This window comes from Ambystoma mexicanum, chromosome 4q, assembly GCF_040938575.1.
Source record: "Ambystoma mexicanum isolate Mex_15411 chromosome 4q, UKY_AmexF1_1, whole genome shotgun sequence".
NCBI classification, from domain to species: Eukaryota; Metazoa; Chordata; class Amphibia; order Caudata; family Ambystomatidae; genus Ambystoma; species Ambystoma mexicanum.
The window spans coordinates 271289717-271312842 of NC_090928.1; the positions used below are offsets into that span (position 1 = coordinate 271289717).

Consider the following 23126-nt stretch of genomic DNA (forward strand, 5'->3'; position numbering starts at 1 on the left):
ATTTGCCCACAAATCTATATTTGATTGAAATACATATTTCCCAGATACACAATTTGTTGAAATTACATGTACACATTATATATTCCTTATGGTCCATGCTTGTCCTCCTCTGATCTTCCTGGGGGCTTGCATTCAAAAATGACAACATTTTGCGCTTTTTGACTGGTTTACCAATATCGGACATTTACCAAAAATTACACACATGTGCGCAAGGAGTATGGACATTAACTGATGAAGTGTCAGATTTTTAACATGCAGACATTTGGAGTAAGACCCTATTTTCCGCTAGCAACCCCCCAGCATACACCACAGGGTCCTTACACCTCTTAAAACGTGCACAGAAAAATCACAAGAATAATGATATTACTTATATAATTCTGACAAGCCCGTACTATGAATTATCCATCTTTTTTTTAAATTATGCTCTGGCCCAGATGGGTGTGGTTTAGGTTCCAAAGCACATCGGGGAAGCTTCTGTCCGCCCCCGCCTCCAGCTCGGGTGGCTCCCAGAGGCACTTCCACTCCCACTTCTCCCAAGAAGAAGCCACTTTACGGCCCCCCCCAATATAACATTTGCCTGAGTCCAGGACAAGGCTTTGTTCAACCTCCTGCCGGTGCCCCTCCCCTGATCTAATCAGAGAGGTGTCAACTCCTTTTGGTGGGGAAGCAGGATGCAGCTAGGCCTGGGAAGAATGGCTGAGCAGGTTTCTCCTGTCGGGAGTAGTTGTCAGGCAGAATTCAGCTAAATGTCACTTTAGTTCCCAGTTTAAATCAAACTTACAATTTTTACATATACATTAAATAATTACTTCCTTCAAGTCATTTCAGAATATAGTTTTACATTGTGTCCACCTCTTAGCAAGTCTTTCCTTGGCATGGTTTCAGTTCATTTGTTCAGTTTTACACAAAAGTCTGGTGGCTTTAAAACGCCGGCTTTCTGATAGTGGTGAGTACCGGTATTGCATCCATTTTTGGGATCTGTCTTGAATTACTGCATTTCAATAGAGTGGTCTTTTGCTTGATAGTATAGGACCCTCGCTTAACATTGTTTTGATGACATCCTTACAGTAGAGTGGTGATGTGGAACCCCCACAAGAAGGTTGTATCTTTGGGGTGGTCTTGTGCCAACTGCGCAGTTCTCCTGGATTCTGGCGTGAATGTGGCCGGCGACAGCTCATCCCCACGTCCACCCAGTCTATAGATTTAGTTTGTTCTGGGATAGAATAATGGGCGGCGACAGCTCATCCCCACACCTACCCAGTCTAAGGAATAAACATGGGTCAAAACCCTTGACAATGTCCTTCCCTTGCTGGAGGAAAACTGAAGTTCACCTCAGTAGCAGGAAATAGCTGCTCTGTTTGGTGCCCCGAAGTAGCCCACTTGAGTAAATTGGAAACCTACTAGAGCAGCAGGAATGAGCTGCTTGTCGCTGTGCTTTGTATAAGTCTATCCCCACGCACCATTTTGTAGGGTGGTGTAGGCTTAGTACAGTTGAGAGTATTTGACGCCCTGAACACAATTTATCAGGACGTTTGGCATCGAAAATTGTTCCACCTGTTATATTGACAACCTTGGCACATATTCTTTTTAAGTGCATGCCCCTGATGAATTTCCCCTGACTGTGTGTGTAGTGAATGCGTGAGGAATGAAACATGTTGGGTTGAATGGGAGTGAAGGAGTGTGAGATTTAGCAGTTAATGTAGCCTCATTATTATTCTATATTAGGATTTAGAAGGAGCAAGCTGATTTTGACACATTTGTTCATGTTATTGTTTCCTTAACTGTATATTTCTCTATGGTTTTTGTACACTTCTACTCCTGGTGTACTTAAATTGTCACTACTGTGTTTGGTTCTTTTTCTTTCCCTTTTTCTTTTTGTGCCAATTCTTATGGACTTTGCCAAAGATCTGTATGAAATAATGAATCATGCCACTTTGGCATTTTTATGATGAATTTTAAACATTGTTGAATGTCTAATAAAATTGATATGTGAACATTTTGGTAGTTATATGTTTTCGTATATCTACTCCCACTGTACAATCTCTGTAGTGGTTATCAACCGCATAGAAATATGGGTAATTGACCCTTTCGCCTTTTCAGTTTTCCCATAGAAAAGGTGGGATATCGTACCCTGTGACAACATACTGTTGACCAATTCTTTAGTTTATGAGATTTAGGTGTACCTAAAATCAGGGGGTAGTTTGGTCAAACAGTTTAAATCCCCCCACCTCTCTTGGTTTGATTATTCGATCACCAGCCAGACCGTGCTGTTTAGTTTTGGAAAAACAAAGATGACGGAGTCAAAACTCTTAGCCATCTCTTTATTGGAGACCTCCCCAATCCTCCACACAGCCCTTCCCCATAACCCTCTCCCCCAACTCTCTGCACCCCTGGTGATGAGAGATGGGGGGCAATCACTCCAGAGGGAGGAGGGCAATGGGCAAACTTGAGCTTGTAACCCCACCTGAAAATCTGGTTCACCCAGGGGTCAAAGGGCCTGGCCTCCCACCCATTCCAAAATCAGTTTAGCTTGACCACCAAACACCTGGCATCCGGAATTCTGTGACGTAGCGAGGGAGAAAAGCTTGCCAGAACTTTCAGGCAACTTTGAACAAGCCCTGCTTGAGGATTTGCTCTGCCCCTCTTTCAACAAGGCTCTTAAATACATTTTCATGTGCCTTCCAGATGCCCGCCCAAGGCTTAGCGTCTGAGCACTTGCAGAGCTTGTCAGTGTGTTTGACCATATTAAGCCCCTGCTGTACACCCTTCTCCTAGGAATCACCACACAGCATCTTCCAAACACAATCTTGTAAGCAGTATTCTAATGCCCATCAGAATCTACGGAGGTGCAAGTGACGGCACTCACACAATGCAGTCCCAATAGTCACAGCTGCAGTCTGAATACCAACATAAGCAAAGTACAAAAGTAGCTCTACTTGCAACTGCATGGCCTGTAACAATGGGGCAGAATCATCCCTGTCCTCCATAAGCATTGCCCAAAAGCTGGGTAGGATGGGGTATATAGCAGCCCAGAAGGCCATATGAGCCTGAGTAGGCCCTTTTCACACTGGAGTTCACCTTCCTGTCCACTTGGTCCAGCAGAGGTGCCTCCTACATAGCCATGGAAGCGCATTGTAGTGGGCATCTACCCCCCTACCCCCAGCATACCCCCAAGGTAACAGATGCCACTCACTGAAGTCGCCCTACAGACCATAACCAGATGACATCACTGAAGTAATCATGAAGAGGTTACATGGCTGAATGAATGAATGAATGAACACACACATACACGTTAGACATGAAGCACATGCATCCCTGCACGAAGCTACACAGACACTTAGGCCAACCCGCTCTTAGACACAAAGAACATGCTTACAATCACTAAGATAGAGAAAACATGCATCTCTTTTATGCCGAACACACATATAACTGCTTGCTTGATGCAGAACGCAACCAAGCTGAGTGGCCATGTAAAGCAAGATGGAAGACGCAGCCATGGTATATGAATCAGAGCCATCTGTGGGGAGAAAGACCAGTCTTGCTGAGCCAGCGAAAAGAGCCACAGCTCAGACAGCACGTGCACAGTGCCATGGTCGTTATGAAAAGGCAGGTTTGAGCCAGCATGGGAAAAGTACAGACAGTAAGCAAATCCCAGTTGAGAGACATAACTATCTGAAACAAATGTTTCAGAACTGTCAGGTTCTCATCAGCTTACACCTGACACAAAGGAGGAGATAGCCTGAACAAGCCCTCAGAGGCCAAGGGAGGTAATAACATCTATAGTAAAACCAGATAAACCCTCAAAAAGTACTGAGCAGGACAATCCATAATGCAGTCTCTACACAGGTGGCTTGCAGTGGCAGAAGATGCTGATTCAGAGAATCCATTCAAGGGGACAAAAGGATAAAATACAGCATGAAGTTGATAGCTAGAATCTCCTTGCTTGTGGCCAGTGGGGTCAGAAAGTGGTAACCTTATTGGGAAAAGGGAGCACTCTGAGGCCCTTCGCTCACCACACCCTATTGTGCTAATGTGCTGGTAACTTTCCAAGGCACCAAGTCTGAGAAAGCCCACACTGGCCAATCCCTAACCACATTTAATGCTCACTCATACTTTGTTGCAGTAGCCGCTCACAACACACAAGCATGACATAGTTTCACTTGCAACATCTTGTAGGTGGTCCCAGACGGAGCTACCCGATATGGCTGGACCAATTAGATTATCCATTCCATATAGAATACATATCTATCCATAGTATTCACACAATCCCATTTCACCTGAAGTTTTAGAAATGTATCTTTAGTTTGTGACGTCATGACAAGCCTGTGAATAGTTGAGAGAGCATTCGAAATCCTGAGATATCCATGTTTTATCCCCATTATATGAGAGCTCTAAATAAACAGTGGTTTTGTCACGTTACTGGATTTGCCCCGTTCTTTGCGCCACACCTCTTGCTTTATGATGGGGGTTTTGCCACCCCTCTACTTCAGCTTCCCACCAGGATGGATGCAATAATTCCCACTGGACAATATGGAAGCAAACGGTCCTCCCCATGCAAGCGTTGCGACTTAAAAGATAAACTGAGGCACCACAAACTTTCTGGCTCCCTCCAGTCCTGCAGAAACTCTTCTTTAATCTCAGGAACCAAAGGAATCCCAAACTGCTTAGTGGTAGGACCGGTCCCGGGCGCCCCCCCCCACACTTTGCAGCCTGTGTCCACTGAGGATTCATTCATTCTGCGACCTAAACCATCACTGCTGCAAGTGCCTCCGTATCCAGATACTTCCTCTACGGCTCGTCTGACTTACCACCATCACCTCAGAGGAAAAGCAGGAGCCTGCACTGCCAAATGAGCAAGAAGAAAGAGCCTTTTACAGCCCATATGCTAGCGTGCCTCTACTCTCAACGCCGACTGGCAGATGCAGCCAAACTGCTTCTCAGAGAGCAACTGTACTGGCTTTATGTTCATCTTTATCTTCAGGGCCTGCTCCTTCATAGTGGGAGGGTAGGAGGGAGAGCTTTCAGAATCACCCACAGTGGGCAGGTGATTATCCAAATGTTTCTAGAAGACATGACCATACAAGGCTACGAACCACCGCAGACCATAAGCAGCAAGCAACAGCACACAGTGCCTCCAGCCAAATGCCAAGCAGCAAGCCAGGAAACATGTGTACCTGAATGCAACAGCCCCTTACCAGGAACGCTGGAGTGACGCCAAGCCCCAGTGGTCCATAATGAGCCCAACCTTTTTTCATGTAAAAACACAATAAAGCCCAACAGCAGGTACCTGCCTGCAGAGCCATCCCCGGAAGCCCTGTCGGAGCACTCGAAGTCAACCAGCACACAGAACTAAGCACCAGCATATCAGGGTCCCACTGCGACAGTGGTTTCACACATTTTATTCGATTGTTTAAAGGGTCAACCAAGCTCGAGAGCAGGAGAGCGCTGTACAGGTTGTGGGTAACTAGCATTGGCATCTTTTAACAGTTGTGCAGTACTGCGAGTTGTTGCCTGTGCATCTATTGGGATTAGTCCTTGGCCGGATGTTGAAGAAGCCACTTTTTGAGAGATTTGCAAAACTGGTAATTGTGGGGGCATTCTGAGCCGATACCGGGATTGAGTTCCAGGGGGTGGGTGCGTGACAAGAGAATGATTGTTTGCGGGTGAGTTGTGATTCAAGCTGGTTGGTTGATTTGCTGTGCAAGGTGTGTATGCCACCAGATTCGTGGAGCTTAGCTGCAAGCTGCGTCTCTTCTGCTACTCGTGAATGCTTTGTAGTCAATACATGCAGTCTTGAACATTACCCAGCTTGGATAGTAAGCAAATGTAGCTATCATAGGATGGGGGTGATTAGGTTGAATTTCTGCTCACTCATAATAAGACGTTGTGGACTGCATTTAGGGAAGCCAAGTGAGCAGCTGGCAGCCCTAACAAGAGGGCATTTCCTCCATTGAAATGCGAGACCACAAGCTCCTGCACTACAGTCCGGAAGTCCTCCAGAGGGATGAAGGATTTGATTTAGTAAAAAGGTGGAGATTTGGAGCCAGGCCAATTGGGTATTCTTGGCTCTGTATTTCTGGAAGGACAGCCTGCTGTCAACGGCGAAGCCTAAGGATTTAACTGAATCCGATAGCTGCAGATCAAATTCTTCTAGGAGCAGATCACTGGACCATTGGTGAACAAGTTGTTGATTAGCGGGGGGACCGATGAGGATGAATTCGGTCTTGGTCGGTTTAGTTTGAGGTAGGCAGTCGACATCCAGGACTGGATGATGACTATGTAATCACGTAGACGACCGAAGTCCTGTGTGCTTTTAACTCATGTTCAACTGTGTATGGTCCACGTATTAGTGGACGTATATATTGGGATCTTTGAGAAGTGCGCCCAGACGCTCCATATAAAGGTTACAAAGGAGTAGTGAGTAGGATGAAGCCTTGAGGAGACTAGGAGTTGGTTAGAACCCAACGTGTTCATCTGGACGTCCTGGTGTCTGCCTGAGAGGTAGGAGGTAAACCAATTGAGGACTGTATCAGAGAATCCGATCTTGTCTGCAAGGAGTGATATGAGGATGTGGTGTTGAATGTAGCCGTGAGGTCAAAGACGAGGAGGCAAGAGTCGCCCTTATCCATGAATTGGGCGGCATCATCCACCACCTGAACGGTGGCTGTGTCGATGCTACGCTTGGGGCGGAACTGTGAATGTGTAGTAGTTCTATTCTGGCGAGTAGCTGTGTAGCGACTACTCTTCCCAAGATGTTGCCAATTAACGGGAGGTTCATAACGGGCTGGTAGTTGGCCAGGGTGTCTGGGTCTAGGGTCGCTTTTTCAAAGGAGGTCATATGAGGCGGGTCTTTAGGGTGTCTGGGAATGGGGAAGGAGCCTTCTGTGAGGGAGGAAGAAATGATGAATGTGCATTGAGCACAGGGCCATCAGCTATTTAATAATGGAGAACGGGGTGATATCGTCAGAGTAGGAAGTAGGTTTGAGTGAGGTGATTGTTTTTAGAAGGTCTGAGGGAGAGAGAGAAGGGAATTCGGTCCACATGGGGAGTGTCAATGCTGGCGTCCATGGGGTGCTAATGCTGTGGGAGGTTGAATTGATGATTTGTCAGATTTTGTCTATTTTTTTTAAATAAAACAAATTGCTGATTCAAGCACTTTATTTGAGTTGCTGGAACCTCTGTGTCGGGTGAGGGCTTGTTACAATGCTTCACTACTTCAAAGAGGGCTATGCTCCTGTTAGAGGCTGCTGCAATGGTGGTGAGTAGTTAGCAGCTTTGGCCCTGGTAATCAGGACCCTACAGAGAGATCTGAGGTTAGGATCTTGGGGTTATGGTTTTTCCATCACAGTTTCTCTAGGGTTCTGATTGAGCATTTGTTGGAGGCAACCTCAATGATGTATCAAAGGGCGTATAATATGCTTTTATCGTTGCTGGTTTTTAGGGAGGTATGAGTGTTCACCAGTTTCTTAACAATTTTTGAATAATTCTAGGAGGACCAAGGCATTCCCTCTGGTGGAGAAGTCTGCGAAAATTGTTTCTGGCTCATTGACCGAGAAGGTTTTGAAGGAGCAGCACTGAGAGAGGAAGTGTTTACCCTGACTTGTGTGTGCACTGGTCGAGTGGGTGATCTGCAGTGGGATGGCGTTGTGGTCAGACCAGTTGAGTGTGACAGGGTCTTTGCAGGTGATGAGGAGAGAGAATGTAAAGACTAAATGTAGTGATTGTCGGTATTAGACTCTGGGATGTTACAATCTCAAAGAAAGACATTGTTAGTGTGTGCTAATTTAGCAGAGGAGAGTAAGTCTCAGATGTCGGCAAGAAATAGAGTCACTCCTGTAAGGTGGTCTGTAGATGAGGTGGAAGGTGATGAATTCTTTATGAGATAAAGGAAACCAGCAGGCAAGCGATTAGAATAAGCTTGTTATGGGAGAGGGGATGATAAGAGCATGGCCAATCGGCAACTGTTGATTGCCACACTGCCTCCTACCCTTTGTGGCCAGTCGACATGTTGGATGCCGTAGCCTGCGGGTAGGAATATCGCATGGGTGATGTCTTTTGACAAGCCGCCGGGCATACCTCAGAGTCTCACAGGTCCCTGGCACCCTCGCCAGTCCTCCAGTACTTGCCCCAGGGCCTGCACTTGCCTCATTGCCACTGCACTTGGTCAATGACCATTGAGAATGGCATCTCAGCACTTACCCAGTTCTGACTAACTGGGTGTACCTGGACCCCCCAACCCACAACATCCCTCTCTACTGTACCGTCTGTGCACTTGCATGATCAGAACGTACCATGCCTTGAAGATCGTCTATCTTTTCCTCCCTGTCTCCCCTCCGGCATGGTGGCGCCTCTATGCTCTTGGAAACACTGCAGAATCATCATCATTCCCATTTGCTGTTATCTGCACTGTTATTTGTATTATATGCAATTAATATGCCTGGGCAGACTGTTATCGTTCAGAAACTCAAGGGCTCTGAATGATTTGTTTTTCTCTCCCCTTGTTCCCTCCCGCCTTGAACGCTTTGAAACACTTGCCTTGTGTATAGACACTTTACAAATAAACATTACCATTCTGTAACAAGTAGCAGTAGTAGCAACTAGGGGTACAACGGAACACCGGTATAATTACTGTGAACCCCTTCTTTTAATCATAATAATCACCACCTTGTTTATACCAGTTTACTGAATTAGACTTGTAGAGGCTGCATTGAGTGCAGAGGGGATTTGCTCTCGCACCTTCGGAAGCATAATGTTCCCGGTCTGAATTGTCTGGCACCGGGGAAAGTTGCAGCAAAGTAGATGCACACAGGGCAGCACACGTGGAAACTGTTAACACCTGCCCATATTCCTGTTTTGCGCAGCTGATTGGCCACCAGCACCTTTGAGTAATCACCTCATTGAAACGAACTAAAATACAAGCTGGTGTCAGATCGGCGGAGCAGCTTCCTGCAGTCTACCTGACGCTCCAATCAAGACTAGAAACGCTACCTCATGCCACACCCGTATTGCCTGGGCATCTTTCCTTTAAAAGGATAAACACACTTTCCTTCAAACCAACCTCCCACGGGCAGCGCAGAAACTTCCTGGGGTCTATACGTGTTACACTCAAGCCATAGATCATGCCATATATATATATATATATATATGTAGGACGGGGCACAGGGGATGCCAAATGGTAAAGTTTAAGCAGGGAGTTGTAAACAGCATTTCTTTGGAAATGTTGTTCTGGTCAAAGTGAAATGGAATATTAAGAGAAAGAGGTGTCAGGGAGCTATCAAGACTGGTTGCTTCGTAACCACCTTGATAGCAGGAACATAAATTGTGCCCAAGGCTGCAATATGTCTGTTAAAGTGCACAAGTTAAGGTCCCGTAGAACGCTTTGCATGAGCTCACGAATTATAGTGTGTGGGGAGGGGCAGAGGCAGAGATCCTTTGCTTTGACTCTATTCAGGGGCGTTGCTAGTGGGGGGGCGGCTAAGGGCGCTATAGCCCCTGATCTTTTGGTTGTAGCCCCGGATAGAATCTCAGGAGCTACAGCCAAAAGACTAGCTAGCCCCCAGTCCCAACAGTTCCGACATCAGCGTAGCCCCGGGTCTTTTCCATACCTAGCAACTCCCCTGACTCTATTATATGGGCAGTGAGTGACTTGGCTGTGTCTCCAACATTCAGTCGGGAGACTGGACTCTAAGCTGCCTAACTGGCCTGCATGAAGATTTGGAGAATGGGACGGGGATTCTATGATCGGCCTAACAGTGGTTGTCTGCCTTTCCTCACCGGATCACCACTTTTGAATATAATGGGAGTGGACTCACTTTGCTAGAAGGTATGTGGGGAGCTTGACACTGCAGGCTCTTATCAGGTAACACCTTCCCAGAGTAGTTCAATCGTATAGGAAAGGCTTCTTTACCAGCATTAACGAGGTATGTAGTGCGTGCCTTCTAAATGTCATGTGTCAGCAATGTTATTTTAATTTCTAAAGCGTAGCTAAGCCTACATTTGTTGCATGCAGTCTGCGTACATCAAAAATAGAAATACACATAAGGTCCCAAAACAGTTAAGTTAATAAATGACATGTCCCGATTTTCAAAGAGGGGGAGTGTAGTGAGTGTGCAAAAATGAGCAAAGAAAACATGGCGCTAATGCGCTGCCATCTTGGACATTCATTTCCATCTACCGCAATCAAACATCAATGAAAGCCTACGTTTTCATGGGCTCAGCAAGTAAACATGCATTTCTGCACAGAAGACAAGGGGCCCCATTACGACCCTGGCGCTAAGTGGTTAACGGCGCCGTAAAAGGCTGCGGTGCCGTTAACCACTTAGCACCTTACTACGAGGTCCCTTTGCGGGACCCGACCTGAACGGCTGGTCTGGACCAGCCGTTAAAGTAGGGACCCGCAAAGGGACCTCGCAGGCAATTACGGTACCGCAATTTGCGGTACCGTAATTGCCGCCTTCCCCATTCCCATGGAGCCCTATGGGGCAAAAATGGGAATGGGTAAGGGCCATGGTGAAATGGGAAAATACCGCCCCGCCAACCTTGGAATGGGGCGGTATTTCCCCATTTCACCATGGCGGACTCGTTACAACACCGGCACCAACCATGGTGCTAATAGCGCCATGGTTTAGCGCCGGTGTTGTAATGAGGGTCAAGGTCACATATTTATGTCAGAAGAACGAACTGTGGACAATGGTTGTTGTATTGCCTGCCGAAGGACAAGCCAGAAATGGAGTCGGAGCATTCTGCAGGTGCAGTGATAAGGGGTACTGGGAACGAAGGCAAGGAGGGAAGCTGGGTTTTTCCACTTCTAACTGGAATTTTCCACTCTTTGCTCCTCATGCTTATTGTCTGCTCTTCGGCCAAGGGCAGTCTGGTAACCCATGAGGGGCAGGGATTAGCCTCATAAAGAGTAGAGGTATTCCTCTTGGGAAGGCAGCAAGAATTTGGATCTTGAGGATGCAGTCTCCCTGAGAGGGAGGACGCTCCGCTCCAGACCCCGTTACTACGAGTGATCTCTTTGCCTACCTGCTGTGGGACTAAGCAGTGTCGTGGTGGCCGAGATGAAGCTGTCTTCTGCAACTATCCTAACAGTGATGCTCTTTTTCTATGTTGATGTATAACTGATTATGTGTTTATTTTTCTTTATGTATGTTATGAGTGAATAAAGGGCCTATAACGAGCCATTTATATTATTATTATAACCAGCGTTTTATGTGTACTTCTTTGCCCGAGTCCAATAATTAATTTTGCGAGGGTCCTGGGGATGTAAGTACAAGGTCCCTCCACGTGGTCAGGATAAAGCAAAACAGGGGTCTATGGTTTAGTAAGCATACATCATTTAAAAGTGTGTACATGCTCACACTTTCACTGACCCCGCTTTGGATAGGATCAGTGAATGATTGCCAGCAAAGATCCATTTCCCAATTGTTTCATAGGTGCCTCCAGAACCAGCTAAAGATGTATCGAGTCCCATTTCAAACTGTTGTTTTGGGGAGCCCAAAAGCCTTCAGCTAGCAAAAGTCTACCTGCATATGTTAATAACAATCAGTGTCAGTTTAAGATTTTCAAATATAAAAGGATCATAGTACTTTTTTGGTTCAAGTAATTCCAAGTGTAGATGTTTTACAACCAAGAAGAACATACCTGATCACAAAAGCAATATATTATAAGAAATAGGAAGAATACATTCAGTACAGCATAGCTAAAGAAGCATCTGTTGGGGGAGGCAGCAGTGTGGTTTATAAATTAGATTTGATTATATACATATTATTCTCAATAATAAGGTAGAATACTAATGTGTAGTGCAATAGTTGAAGTCTCTGGTTTTATCAATCATACCATTGAATACAACCAATGCCCAAAAGTATTCACTGCCTCACCACATCAAATAACTGAAAAGAAGGGTGAGAAGCATCTGTGACTGTTGAGCAAGTTTAGGGTAGATGTATCTTTGACTAGCAAATACATATTTGAGGGGACACAGTCTTAGGTTTATGAAGACAGATGTTTCCTAGAGAATATATACCATCAGCCGCCTCATTTTCTAGGGACATATTAAGTATCCCCTGCACTGCAGAACAACGAAGGGCAGCCAGCTGGAAGATGAGCCGCTAAATTACCACTTAGGAATAAGCTAAAAGATTTCATTTTTCTGAGTCACAGACACTCCCTGCTCTCCAAAGTGTTGGGGGCTTACCGGGGGGGCATTTCATTGAAAGGGTTGAAGTTCTGGCCTTTCCTTAACCCTTTCTTAGACTTTCTTTGATCCAGCTTGGGCGCAGGGCATCTTTCTCCTGGTTATGTGTGGAGTCAGTGTTCACTGTGTGCTCAGTGAAGCCACAGTGCACTCTGGAGAGGAAGAAGGCAGCTTGGTTGGGCCATCTTACAGTCCTGAGCCACATGCTACCTACTTTTGACGTGTGCTCTAAAACACATTTATATAAAGATAACTTCTTGGCGGCGTGTATGCTTGTATTGTTAGACTTTCTGACAATTTGTGACGTTTAAAAAGATTATTTAAGTTAACGCACATAATTGTGCTACACTGCAATAACATTGGTATATTGTCGATTGACAGTAAAGCTATCATACAAAAAAAAACATACCCATAAAACCCGAGTAGCAACTAGTCTGTAGGTGAAATGCAGGACAGCGGGTCTGGCCCTTGGTCCTATCAGGTGAGGTCCTTGTCTTCATCCGTCCTTTGCTGAGGACATCAGGGATGAGGACGTCGGTGATGAGGACACTGGTGAAAGAGGTGGTGGATGGAGAGGCTGAGTTGCATGGACTGGAGGTGGGCTGGAGTCCATAAGTAACTGTCTGGAAGTCCCAACCCCTGGTCTTAGGCAAATCAACTGAGTGGCACGGTATGGTCAAATGACCAGCAGCCACTTCAACGATGTCTGCCTGGGGCTGACATGGAGTCCTTAAGTAGCTGCCTAGAAGGTACGAAATCTGATGGTGGGCGGAGCAGCAAAGTGGCAGGACCTGGTTACGTGACCAGTAGCCTGCTCAATGCGGTCTCAAACACGGCAGGCACCATGATAATGTCCCGGCCTAAGGACTACAAAAAAAAAAGACACCAATGAGGCAGGTAAAGCGGGCTGCTAAAGGCCCAGCCACCCTGCCTTCCTCACTCACTGGGAGACAAGATGCAGAGTGATTCTCACACAGCAGAAATGTAGAGCCGCCTCATGACCTCAATCAGGCCTCCTTGCCAGCCGGGTATCAAACCAGATCTCCCACCTTCTCTTGTCACCCAAAGTCCAACAAGAAGGGTAGGCAGAAGGGGGCACACGTTTCCCCTCCGAGCAAAGCAGAGAGAGGATGTAAGCAGCAGCAGGTATCACAGCCACTTACTGCAGTTGCTGTCAGGATAGCAGGAACATTAAAAGTAATGCACAATGTTGACCAGGGGGGATTATACCCTCTGTAGAGGGCTGCGATATATGGGCATTAAAGAAACGACTAAATAGGTTTCTTGTGTGGAGGTTAATTACTGGTACGAGGAAGAGGGAACTGGAAATAACGGGGGCACTATACCTGAATAAGGGCACAGGACTAAATGGAACTGGAATGGGTCAGGTCACGACGGTTGGTACCTGAATGGGCAACAACTGGCACAAGGAGGGGCTTGGAGGGAACAATTGCCTGACTTATTTCCGTGGGACAGTCACACTATTTGACAATCATATCTATTTAGCTGTTACACTACACATACATAATACCCTCCAGTGCCCACTGACCGGTTGTGAATTGAGCCCGATACCGTAGAATACCCTTCGAAAACCCATTTGAAGCGACCGTCTGGGGAATTCTTCATACTCTGATGCTACTGTGAGAAAACATATAGAAGCATGCTACCGCCAAGGAACGAGAATGTCGCTTTCTGTACCATTGAATAGGTTATGTCCCATCTCTTCTTCAACTCGTCTGCATGGGCCAATCCATGAAAAGGAGCTTGAGAAGTGTTAGGGCATAAAACAGCCATTGGTATAAAAAGCGATCTTTTAATGCACTCGGGGGCTGCGAAGACGGCATACTTAAGAGCATCTGTGGGTAATCCGTGTAGTTATTTATGGGACTCTCTGTAAGAGCTTGTAAGTAGGAAGGGGTGAGAAAGGCGTGCTGCTCTTACCCTGTACCACCACAGACTGGGTCATGATGCTTGTATGTTTGGAGTGGCTTGAATTGTAGTAACCTGCCTACATTAGAGGAATGCACCTAGCAACGCGGTTTCATCACTCATCACGTGACCTACAGTTAACGTTCCATGAAAGGTGTGTCTTGACAACTAGTTTATTTCCTTACAACTGTCCCGTACATCCACTGCGCTGAATCACTTTTGATCTTTCTGCGAACGGGAAGCCCAGTGCCGTTGATCTGGGAACTGATGGACGCACACACGAGCATTCATCCGAAAACGAGACACATTAACCTTATTGTTCGAGACTGCGGTACAGGCCAGGACAAATGAGCGTGGATTTATTTGTGCAGCATGACATCCAGCAACGACACAAATATAAAAGGTGTGGTGATCAGAAAGGGGCGGAGCAACAAATTGTTTTGGGGGTGAAGACAGCTATCAACAGTTTTCAACTGCTTGGAGGCTGTGAGCAATGTTCCCAGGTCGGAAGGAAAAAATAAGATGAATACCCCTTCAAACATAGCTCTCAACCATTTGTGCTGCAAAGGCGGGTGAAATCACCCGATTTTGTTTTTGGCGGGTGAGACGCCCATTGGAATGAATGGGAGTGCTGGAGGCTTGGCGGGTGATTCAGCCCTTTACAAGGCGGGTGACACCCGCCAAAAGCGTGTGAGTTGAGAGCTATGCTTCAAAACAAGCTGACCCCCACCCAAACAAGCTGAGAAAACAAGCGCGCCTCTAAAACACTGTGGCTAGGTCTCAAAAGTAAGAAAGATAACAATAACGCAACTATACATAGAGAGAACATAAACATAACATGTTATAACAAAAAGCATTTATTAAAAAAATGCTTTTTATTTTTCTAACAATTAGTGTCTATTTTAATTTCTTGTATGTGTGTGACTTATAAGTCTTTATTATGTGTGCTTGCCACTCAACGATCTTCAATTCTTGTGGTGCCCAGCCTTCCGCCTAAAAACATGACACTTCTCAATATCAACCTCCTCCAGCAAATGTGAAAGAAGGCTGGCTAGCACTTGTGAAACACAAGCTTGTCCACATGACCCATTCCACCCTGTAGTTAGTTTATTTTGTATTCCAATATATTTTATTATCTTTTGAGGAACAGTTCATTCCAACCCTAGTCCAGGTAGCAATATTCATGTCCTACCATTCTGCCACTAACAACTAATCATTGCTACTTTGTGCCATAGTCCTTCACTCGTTGCCTGACTGGCTTTGGCTGCATCATTTGCCATATCATCTTTAGTCCGCTCATCCACTAGATGACATTGTTCACAGAGTGCTGCTGTGGCAAAGCCGCTTTTGCCGTTGCTTTCCTGCCATCTGTTCTGCAGCCAGAAGAGGCTATCTTGTTATCTTTTGCAACTTTCCGTTTTGACTGGCTGGTTTTAGCCTATTTGCAGTTCATAGTCTGTGTTCTATATTAATCCTCAAGCCCTATTCCAATGTTCATTTGATATCCTTATTCACGGAATGCCAATTTCCCAAAACGTCACTTCTCCAATGCAACACCATTGCAGAGACTGTGCATGGACTCTTTCTTTCTTGACACAAGCAGTAATGCAAGGGTGTCCCAAGTTTGGTCATTTGGGACATTCTAAAATATAAGTGTACATGGTGAATACAAATTAAATGCCTCAACATATGGTGGAATTGTTGCTTATTTACAGGAATTGTAAGACGCCTACTTTACACATCGTGGCTAACCTTAATGTCTAGCGTGCTTACTTACACATGTCCAAACATGAGAAAAAAACACGATTTTCGTAGAAACCAAAAACCGCTCTGCATCTGGAAAAGTGAAGGCGCCCCACAGGGATGTTAACTCCTAGAACATGATTTAAATAAGAGTTAACTTCCCCGTGGCTTATTGTAGTACTTCTTCACCTCACCTCTGCGGCACTGACAGTGACCCCTGCTGCTAATGGAACTTAGCAGCAAGGGTCGCTGCGCCGCAGAGAGGATTGGATTGAAGAGTGCCGACTGCCAGGGAAGTTCATTCATGTTACTGAAGCAGAGCCCCGGCGGTGAAGTGATTTTGCTTGTTACGCTTTTTGCCCGCTCATTACCCCTATTAAGCGCTTAATCAGTGAACTGAACAAGCACAACAATAAGCGGTTAATAGGGGTAATAAGCGGACAAAAACCACAACAAGCGACCAGCAAAAATTATAAGCGACTTTGGGCAAAAAGAAGCCCAAATTCGCTTATAATAAGCGGACCTGGCAACACTGGCTGTGAGCCAGGCATATCTGCCTACATTCCAGAATGAAAAACAAGGCAATCTACGGCACTTGAATGCCCCACCAACATGTTCGCTAGGCAGCGCCCACACATTCTCAATATATATTACTTTGTACTAAATGTGTTTTATAAACCCCCAGGATTGTAATAAGCACTAAATGTGCAAAACATATTAAAGAATCCAGCATAACTATACAAATTCAAATTTGAACATGTATGTGAACTGGTGCATTATTATCGTGATAAAGGAATCTCGAAAACACACGCCACTGTTACATTTCACTCCTCCTGGGAGCATGGTAGCTCCCAGGACTTGTGCCATGGTCACATGGTGGTTGTTATGTCCTGGTCCGGGGGCACCCAGACCAGGCAAACCAGGGCTGGGGGCACTGTAAGGTCACTGAATGGCACCAATGAGAGCTCCTGGCACCACATAAAGCATTCCACACATACGGATGTTCACATCTTTACATTGCCCACTGACTGGGCCATTTTAAGAAAGTCCAGGTTTGCAGGCTACCAGCCTTCATGGGGATGTCTATGGTGTCAATCTTGTGCACTCGTGGAGTTGCAGGAGACCAGTTCATGCTTTTCACCAACAACAGTTCCAGACAGTCACACCACAGTTCAAGGGCCGGCAAAGCCGCACCTGGGGAGGCCCAGGGGCCACATCGGCCAAGTCCACAGTTTTGGGGTGGGACACCAGTGGTGTGGTACTGGTGACAGGGCGGCAGGTCACTTGTTGTACTTCCTTTGCCTCATGGTGGCTGGCATGGAGACACCAGTGGCAGGGTGTCTGAGCTGCAGGCCTAGGAGGGCGCACAAGCACTCATGAGAGTTGCAACCCTCCCTTTTATATTCTCTTTGCGTAACAAATCACCACCATGACCCCGGGTGTGTTGCTGTGTTGCAGGACAAACAAAAACCTTTCTCTCTGATCTTTGCTCCAATGTGGAGCACTGCACGCCTCCTCACCGCCCATGGCCCAGGTCTGAAACGGGTTTATTTTCTCCGACATGGAGCATGTTGTTACAGGGAGCACCAGGGGCCTCAGCTTTGAATCACAGGCTGCGGGCTGCACACTGGCACTCACCTGCATAGTGCGGTGGATGCCGCTTCTACTCTCTCTCCAGGTCCGCCACACGCAACAGGAGCGCCTTCTCATGGCGGCCGACACCGCCTTCACACGCAGGAGGACGCTGCGTCTCCGCAAATGAGGAGCCATACGGTACCCAGCACCACAGAAAGTATGGGTGCCCAGGCCGCCTCCATAGTTGTTGCGGCTGACACCACATGGGGGGCGAGCACTCACCTCCTTCGTACCCTGGGCGGGAGATGGCTGTTGCTGCTGCCACCTTCACAGTCCCACACTTGCAGCCGACGCCGCTTCATTAAACTTCACCGCCGGGTTGCCTGGGTACATTCCTGGAGCTCCGGCACTGGCAGCAGCCTGCGGGCTTGCACTCGTGCTGGCGGGCCACCAGGACTGGGCCGCACACTTGCCTCTCTTCATGCAGCGGCTGAGGCTGCTCACCTTCTTTTCCTCCCGCAGTGACCATCCGCCCTCTGGGCTCTTCATGCTTGTAGGGGGGGGAGAACATCACACAGACCCCTCGCAGGGCCCAGCTAAATAACGCCGGACAGCCACGGCAGTCGGGCGGCTCCTCCATCTTCGCTGGTGCCGAGCACGCCACTATACAGTGCGGGGCACGGAGGCCCTCATTTCTCGTTGCCAATGTTATGTCCTGGTCTGGGGGCACCCAGACCAGGCAAACCAGGGCTGGGGGCACCCAGCGGACCATAGTCTGCGGACACACAGCGGGACTTCAGGCAGGGATCACCCTGCAGATGTTGGGAGCACCCGACAGGACATCAAGGCTGGGGACACCCAGCAGACAGCTAGGAACTGGGGGCACCCAGTCAGCCCGTGAGCACACAAGCTCATGCATGGCTTGGGGGCACCCAAGCCTATTCATTTTGATCACGCGTTGCCCAGCAGAGATACCGGCTTCCCAGGATGGAGTTGCCTAGCAGGGACTCCATGGATATGGCTGTCGGCCATGAGGGACAGTGTTGCCCGGCAGGGGCACTGTCATGGTGGAGGGACCTGCAGCGCAGGCCCTCGGCTAGCTACGCAGCACCAGCCTGGTGCTGCGTAATGAGGACACAAACACACCGTGGTTTCATACCTCAAGAATGAATGAGTGGGAGCCCGCCCATTCCTTTTTAATCAATATTGTCACGTGGCTAATGCCACGAGCTCCTGGGAGATACCATACTCCCAGGAGGGGTGGCCCATTACAGTGGTAACCATGTGACCTACTTAGTAAAAGGGACAAGCCTGTTCCGGCCCATCAGTCGATCAAGAACTGACTCCATCTTTGTTGCCCGCACCATCTTGGTGCTGCGCAGCATGTAGAGGGCCTACCTGCGTAGCCCCGCACCCAGACAGGGCCCCTGCTGGGCAAAACCGTCCCACGGTTATTGTCTTGCTGTGTGATCATGGCCTGGGTGTCGCCAGAGCCGTGGCTGCTATCTGCTAGGTGCTCCCAGCTAAGGTGTCTGGAATCTGCAGGGTGCCCCACTGCTGTCCATCCTCTCCATGCTTGTAGAGCTATTGTCTGCCGGGTGATTCCAGCACTCAGTGCGGCTTGCCCAGAAGTTAAGTGGCAGGCCGCCAATTTGGCGAGGAAGGGTGGTCTGGGCCCGGCATGTTTGAGTGTGCAGGCTGCTAGAAGCTCATTTAGCTACCTGGATTGCCGCGTCGGCCTCGTGTGAACAGGCGGTGGTGGCTGCAAAAGAAATGGAAGTTGAGGCCTGCTGCGAGCAGAACAGGCGTGGCCTGTGGACACCTGGGCCCGCAGAGGTCTAACAAAGGAGTGCTGTGGCCTGGCGAGCAGCTGAGCGTGACTCAGGGAGAGGAGAAGCCGTGATCCCTTAGAGGATAAGAGGAAAGGCGGAAGGAAGCGGCGTTGGCAGTGAGGCTGCAAAAGAAAGGAACGCTGCTGCATGTGGCTGGCCACGTGGCAGAGAGGAGTGGGCGTGGCCTAAGGCAGAAGCCGGGCCTGCGGCGGTGACGGTGTGGAGTTGTCATTGCGCATCCGCAATTGGAAAAAAAACAGAGTACGACTAGAACTGCTGTGGCGGTGCGCGTCCCGGCCAGCTGTTGGCAGCGGTCCCCAGAGGGTAAATAACATCAAGATCTCGCTGCAGTCTCCCGTCCACCGGGACGGATCACACGAGCCGGGAGGGCCCTACAGTCATCAGGAACCTGCATGGGCGTAATTTTAGGGGGGACGGGGGTGTTTGTCCCCCCCAACTTTCATTACACATTATTTTGTCCCCATTCATTTGAATGGAGCACCTTTTCTTCAGAGGTCATGTCCCCCCAACATTTTCAGCAAAGTCTCTCCACTGGGAACCTGCATAATTTGTTACGTGCAGAGCAGGCTGCACGACTCATGTCCTCTCATTACCTACCTACAGAGCTGTTGCCAAGGGAGGGTCTGCACCTGTCAGTGAGCTGTTGCCAAGGGAGGGTCTGCACCTGTCAGTGGAGGGGAGTGCGCTGGAGGGGCAGAAGGACGACTCCCTGAGGGCCCACCAACCGCCCCAGAGAGGAGCCTGCTGTACTCTCCCTAGGGGAAAGGGGCAGCAGATGCACCAGAATAAAGGAGAAGGGAAACAACGTTGATGCCGCATGGGTTTAGGAGAAGGGAGGCACTTTGTGTCGAAGGACTGCCAGTATAGGGACAATGGCCCTTGCATGATCTTGGGCCCAATGGCAGAAAGTGCGTGGCTGCCAATGCTCACCACACAGTGGCAGGCCCCGCTCCAGGGTGTACTTGACAGGCCGTGTCCGCGGGGCAGGTGGCAGTGACTCCCAAGAGAAAAGGAAGGAGGGGGAAAGGGTTGCAGCTCTTGCGAGTGCTTGTGCACCCTCTGATGTCAGCAGTGCCTGGCCAGCAGTCCCTGTGGGGAGGGGGAAGTGAAGTGAGTGGCCCGTCATCCAGCCACTAGTATCTTGACACTGTTTGCCCCACCATCTAATGGATTGGGCCAATGTGGCTCCTGGTGTCCCCAGGTGTGGCTTTGCCGGCCCTTGAACCCTGAACGGTCCTAAACAGATGCCAGTGGAAGTCGGACTTCTCTCCTGCAGACAAGTGGACTCAGTGCCAATGGAAGTCGGACTGACCTCCTGCGGACCTGCAAGTGCTTAAAGATGACTCAGTAGTAATAAACATGAAGGCTGGGAGCCTGCAGACCTTGGACATGCTTAAATTGACCCAGCAAAAATGTGTGTGAAACTGTGCTCCGGCGTTTTTGGGTTTTGTTGTGAGGGGTGCCAGGTCCGCGCGATGGTGTTTTGTCAGTGGTGTAAGCTCCACTCACCCAGGCTAATAAAGGGTGTACTTGCATGTGGAGTTTCCAACGTGTCACCAGTAACCCACCAACCCTGACTGTCACCCCATAGGTACCAAGGCTTAGTGGGTGGACTGGGTGGGGTAACCTGGGCTCCTAGGTGTGTGAAAATGAGTTGCACCTGTATTCCTAGTATTATTGTTTGTGTTGTGGTGTGATGTGTTTGGTCGTTATGGAAAAGGAGGAGTGTTGCATGTCACCCCTCCTGGGAGCATGGTAGCTCCCAGGACTTGTGCCATGGTCACATGGTGATAACCATGTGACCTACCTATAAAATGGACGAGCCAGTTCTGGCTCGTCAGTCGATCAAGAACTGACTCCTCCGTCTTTGTTGTCCGCACTATGCTGGTGCTGCACAGTATTCAGAGGGCTACCTGCGTAGCCCCACATCCGGACGGTGCCCCTGCTAGGCAACACCGTCCCACGGTTATTGTCTTGCCATGTGATCATGGCCATTGTTGCAGCCCTGGCCTGGGTGTTCCCAGAGCTGAGGCTGCTATCTGCTCGGTGCCGCCATCCATGGTGTCCTAGTCTGGTGCTCTGAAATCTGCAGGGCGCCCCCTGCAGTCCGTCCTCTGGATGCTTGTAGAGCTATTGTCTGCCGGGTGATCCCGGCACTCGGTGCGGCCTGCCCGGAAGTCAAGGGACAGGCCGTCATCGCCACGAAAGCTTTTATTTTCTTAATCCACACGTGTATAAGTGTTCCCCATAGCGGAAGCCGTAACGGGTGCCCTTCATTACAGTTATCTCGTTTTGAAGGCAAACATGAGCGCATTTGGGGAGGGACAGCAAAGAAATGTTTACTGCCGTCAGATGCGCAGTTAAGAAGTGCTAAAGGGCACAGTTACTTGCTGGTATTGTGTGGCAGGAAAGGTATCAAAGTACACACATCTAGTGGAGATGCAGGAATGGCTGGAAAACCCAGAGACTCCACGCTCTTCCCCGGAGCGCCAGAGAAGAACTTAAAAACCCTGAGGCTCCGGGCTAAACCCAGAGGTTAGGCAGGTATGGAGCCAGGATTGGATATCAGCAGCGCTGGTCAGTGGGCCGGCTCTTGCCGGGTCCGAGATCTGGCATCAGATGTCTGGCCGGATCTCGGTACCTGGCCAGCTTCAGCCCTGACCAGGCTAAGACGAGCCCCCAGCTTTGCAAGGGAAGCAGGGAGCTCAGTGACCTAATCTGCGCTGTGCTCCTTTCACTGGCCTTCATTGCGCATCTGCAGTCTCTGTTTGCTCTGTTTTGTTTCTTCTGGCCTGAAAGGGACACCACAGGAATCAATAGGCCATGAATATAACCGGGAGGGGCATCACTGTTAAAAGCAGGCTTTCTACATGCTGGACACACTATTGTTTCCCAAATGCGCATTTCACACTTTCGTAGAAAAACAAAAGTAATTTCCAGACTGTAAAAATGCTGCTTGCATTCTCAAGTTTTCTTTGAAATGTTTTATTTTTATTTTGGATCTACCACACATGCTCTGTAATTTGTGTGCCCCATTCCGTTTTATCACAGGTTATATTTACAAAGATGTTATATGCTTAAATAAATGCTTCTGTTGTGCTGACAGCAGTTTTTAAGAAATTAAATTGTGGGTTCATGGGTGCCAACTTTTGATTTTCACTACAGGGGCAGAAATACCCCCACATCTGCCCTGAATAGAAGCATATAAGTCCAACCCATCCCCTGGCCAAACACATTTTATAGCAATTGTTTTTTTGTATAAGGAATTGCAAAAGTCATACGATTAACAACCAGTTTTGAATATATAACATCTCAGCAACAGTCTCTCAACCTGCTGAGCTACCCTGGTTGCCTTCTACCGTAGAGCGTGTCTATGGATCCCTAAATGTACTAAAAAAGCACTGCATTAACAAAAGTATTTTGGGTGCACCACTGCCATGTAAGTGATTTAAAGTGGAACTGATGTACAGGGTGGAGTTTGGAAAGAAGCAGCAGGAAAGAAATTGTACCACTTTAAAAATATTATTTTGAACATTTCCTTTGAGTAAAGTCCAACTGCCTGCTCCCCCACTCATGTTTTCCATTTCCACCACTGGATATCAGAAGTGGTGTCGTGCAAAGTGACATCAAGAAACTGTACACAAATATCCCAATGCATGTTAACTAACCAGGGTGCTCCAATACTAGGCCCTTTTTCATGCAGCAATTGTACCATGTAAATGCAGTTAAAAAAAAAAACACTTACAAACACATGCTCACTCCACAGTTTCTTCCCCCCCCAAAAGTGCACCTACTTAAAAATAAATGTACATTGTTAGGCCATGAGCGTC

The 23126-nt window shown here is 48.0% G+C and overlaps 1 protein-coding gene across 2 annotated transcripts in view; it reads right to left on the reverse strand.

The window, feature by feature from the left end:
- TUBE1 (tubulin epsilon 1) overlaps window positions 1–14213 on the reverse strand; it is a 317390-nt gene extending 303177 nt beyond the window's left edge. Inside the window, exon 1 of one of the 2 annotated variants that reach the window (XM_069607852.1) lies at window positions 14138–14213. In XM_069607852.1, coding sequence (XP_069463953.1) covers window positions 14138–14162 — 25 coding nt within the window. In that variant the 5' untranslated portion in view covers window positions 14163–14213. The remainder of the gene's footprint in view (window positions 1–14137) is intronic. The other variant, XM_069607853.1, reaches the window with a different exon arrangement.
- Window positions 14214–23126: the final 8913 nt, after the last annotated feature.